General features: G+C 67.3%; 2 protein-coding genes across 2 annotated transcripts in view; one reads left to right on the top strand and one right to left on the bottom strand.

The window, feature by feature from the left end:
• The window catches only part of H696_00841 (hypothetical protein), a gene marked incomplete at its 3' end in the record, with an annotated part of 6474 nt that extends 5796 nt beyond the window's left edge, over positions 1-678 (top strand). Inside the window, exon 12 of the mRNA XM_009494726.1 lies at positions 28-678. Coding sequence (XP_009493001.1) covers positions 28-678 — 651 coding nt within the window. The remainder of the gene's footprint in view (positions 1-27) is intronic.
• Positions 679-1423: 745 nt separating this feature from the next.
• H696_00840 (hypothetical protein) overlaps positions 1424-3778 on the bottom strand; it is an 8804-nt gene continuing 6449 nt past the window's right edge. The window contains exon 5 of the mRNA XM_009494725.1: positions 1424-3613. Within this exon, the coding sequence (XP_009493000.1) occupies positions 1716-3613 (1898 nt within the window). The 3' untranslated portion in view covers positions 1424-1715. The remainder of the gene's footprint in view (positions 3614-3778) is intronic.

Genomic DNA, 3778 nt, shown 5'->3' with positions numbered 1-3778 from the left:
ATTTCCCTTGCCTCCGCCCAGCAACAGCTCCAGCAGCAGCTCCAGCAACAGCAGCAGCAGCAGCAGCAACAGCAGCAGCAGCAGCAGCAGCAGCACGCGCTCAATGTGCTAGCCGGGTCAGCGGCGGCCGTGGCCGCTGCCGGCACTGTCAACTCCGTCGCGCCCATGGCCAATGCTTCGACCGCGTCGATGGCCACTGCGGGCATTGGCTCGGGCACCGGGGCCCCCGGTGGCGGACAGCCCGCCCTCGGGGGTGTCTTCTCTGCTGGGCCAGCTGCGCCGGCGGCCACCGCCACCGGTACGGCTGCCGCCTCTTCACTCTCCGCCGGGGCTGGACCGCCGCTGTCGGTGACGCCGCATCCACGCCTGTCGCGACCGCTTCTGCCGCTCAATCGCAGCCAGGGCTCGATGGACACCTTCCCGGCGCACCAGCTCCCCTCACAGGCAGCAGCTGCCATGCACCTGGCCTCGTCTTTGGCCATGCACTCGGCGCCCGGGGCCGGGGCCGACGTCGGCGGTGCCGGCGGCCCGGCGCCAGTCGACTCGCTACTTGGCTCGGTGTCCGGCCCGCTGTCACTAACCGACGATAAGCTTGGTGTGAATGTCCCAGTTGACGGGGGAGCCGATCACTTTGCCCCACAGCCTTGGTTGGGCTACTCCTCGTCGTATGGCCAGTAGTGTGCACGCGCGCGCGCGCGCGCGCGCTTCTTCCCCCCTCCCCCCCCCCCCTTCTCTCCCCTTCCTGCTTCTCCCCTGCCGCCCGGCTCGCGCCTGCACATCCATTCCTGCCTCTTCCCTCCTGTGCTGCAGAATCAACTGCGCATACGTCTGTGCGAACGCGCGCACCCACAGGCACACAGACACACATATATTCCCGATGTGTATAAGTGGCACAAACGCCCCTGCTGCTGCGCGCCGGGACAGGATCCGGCGCATGTCCTTGTTTCCCTCCATGCCTTTGAAAGCACACACACACACACACACACACACATACATACACACACAAACACATACATACATGCATACATACATACACATGATAGCACCCCCTTTGATATGTCGATCCCCTTCCTCCCATCCCACTTGTTGTGCATTTTGTATCTGGCGTAGGTCTGGGTCCCTCTCGTGGGTTGAATTCAATTGCTTCTTTCTTCTCCTTTTTCTTTTCATCTGGAAGGGCCACACATTTATCAGGCGTGTACGGTCTCTCTCTCTCTCCCTCTCCTCCTCCCTCCCTCTCTCCCTCCCTCCCTTCCTCTCTCTCTCTCTCTGCCTCCCCGCCTCCCTGTCCCTGCATAACATCCTCCACTCCTTCCCTGTCCGCCCCTTTCTCGCTTCCCATGCCCATGGACAACTCCACACACATACACACACACACACACACACACACACACACACACACGCGCGCGCGCGCGGGGGGGAGGGGGGGGGGCAAGGACATAATACACGAAGGCCCAAAATGCCTCACGCACGCACACAATGCCGTGTCGCTTCTCTCGTTTCTCTGTGTATGCTCGCATGCTCGCACATGATCGCCCCCTTTCACACTCTCAAAGGGCGGGGGCTTCTCTGCAGCGGTGCCGGCAAGGGGCAGGGGAGGGACGGGCGGAGGAGTGGGGGAGGGAATATGGTCAAAGGACATCTTTCTATCCACACGGGGGAGGGAGAGAGAGAGAGAGAAATAGACACAGACGCGCATCACCACCGGCCTCATCTCAACGCTCCAGGAAGAATGCGTAGGGGATGCGCAGCTCGCTCAGGGGCCGGCTCGTATCCCAGAAGGCCAGCCAAGCGGGAGTACGACCGGCCTCAATGTCAGCAGCCAGCAGGCGCCGGGCGCTGGCGGCGATGCGCTGGCCCAGGGCCACGCGCTCGGCCTCGGCGGCGGCCATGTGCGCCGAGGGGCTGATCTTGCGGGCGTCCGACAGGTGCTGGTCCGGCGAGCGAGCCTTCATCACACGAGCACGCTCCACGGTGCTCAGGTGGCCGAGCTCCTCGAGCTGCTCGACAATGCCGTCATCGGCATTTTGCGTGGCCGCCGAATAGGCCGAGTATGTCAGGGCCGGGGCCGGGGGCAGCAGATCGTAGGCCGCCCGGGGGCAGAGCGTGGCAAAGGCCAGGCCATTGAGGCGCAAAATGCGCGAGAAGGTGTCCATGGTGAGGACAATCTTGCCGACGGCATCGCGCCGCGCCTGCTCGATGATGGCCTGGGCCGCGGCCTCCTGGGCCTCCTCCGTCGGGTGTTCCCGGGGATTGACCCATGTCCGGGCGGTGCCCTTCATGGGAGGGGCCATGGCGAACTCCATGGCCAGCCAGCGCCGGGCCAGCTGGGCCGGCGTCCAGTTCAGGCAGGACCGCTGGCTGATGGGCTCCAGATGCCGGAGGCGCAGGCGCCCAATTTCCGGATACAGGTTCGGGCTCAGCAGGGCCGGCACCAGGCTGCCGCCCTGGCGCACGGCATTCGGCGTGAGGAAGTCCTCCATGTCGGCCGCCAGCTCGTCATCGCAGCTGGCCATGTCCATCAAATCGGCCCATTCCTCGGGCGAAGGCTGGACCGGCGCCTCGGGATCCTCGGTCCACCAGGAGTAATCCGGCTCGAAGAGCAGGCGCTGGGGCTTGGGCTCCGGGGCAGGGGCGGCCGCCGGCTCGGCCGGGTCGCCCTTCTTCTTCTTGGCCACCTCCGGGCGCCGGGTCACCCGGTACTTGACCTTCAATGGCCAGGCCAGGCCCTCGGGCTGCGGGGCCAGGAGATCGCTCGGGGCACCGCCCCGGACGCGGCCCCGGTGCCCGCACCCGCCGCAGCCGGCCACCCCGCCGGAGTATGCCAGCAGCAGGGCGCGCGTGACGATGGTGGCCGCGCGTGCTTGTGAAGTGTCCAGCACTCGACGAACATCGCTGATGGTCCGGTGCCGGACCAGCACCGCCAGGGCCGTGGCCGAGTCGCTGACACGCTGGGCAATCTCCGGCGGAATGCCGATGTCCTCCAGCCAGACCCCCGTTTGCAGGTGGTTAAAGGCATGCAGGGTGATGGTCAAGTCCGGCGGGCAGGTCACCATGGCCGGATCGTCGAGGGCCGGCCAGTTGTCCGGAGCACCGGGCCCGGGCAGCTCGGCGGCCGGGCTGCCGCCCGATGGAGACCGGGACCCGCCTGCGGGGCTGGTCGGGGCGGTATGGGCGTCGGTGTTGGAGTCGCTCCCGTCGGGCGTGGTGGCGGTGCCGGTGGCGGTGCCGCGTGCGATCTCGGCCCCGGACCCGGGGATGCGAATGACATCGGGCGATCGATCACCGGCATCCGCATGCACCGGCGGCGTGGTGGCCCCTCCGCCGACATTCAGGCTGAACCCCTCAAGGGGCCCGCCGATGGGAGCCGACCGCAGGCGCGCGACCGCCACCCGGACCAGCTGCTCCTGAGTCAGGTGCTCGGTGGCCGGGTCGCTGGGCCGCACGGCCAGGATGGCAGCCGACCGGCGCCCGGCCGCGCGCACGGCGCTTGCCAAATCCGCCAGCTGGGCGTCCAGCACGCGCAGGCGGCCCAGATGGCCGGGAGTGGTGGTCAGGATTTCCTCCAGCTCCTGCTCCATGATCGTCAGGGCCACTTGGGACATGTTCTCCACTAGAAAGAGGGATCGGGGGGGGGGGGGGGGGGGGGGGGGGGGGGAAGCCGTTGTGCTCTGCGTAACAACCATCCGCCCGCCGGTGGACAGCTGTTGCCAACAGGGGGGGGGGGGGGGGATTGGATCTGCGCTCCTGCGCCCCCAGGGCCGGATCCCGGGGGCGC

Source organism: Fonticula alba, assembly GCF_000388065.1.
Source record: "Fonticula alba strain ATCC 38817 unplaced genomic scaffold supercont2.1, whole genome shotgun sequence".
Classification (NCBI taxonomy): Eukaryota; order Rotosphaerida; family Fonticulaceae; genus Fonticula; species Fonticula alba.
This window is presented reverse-complemented; position numbering and strand designations above follow the sequence as displayed.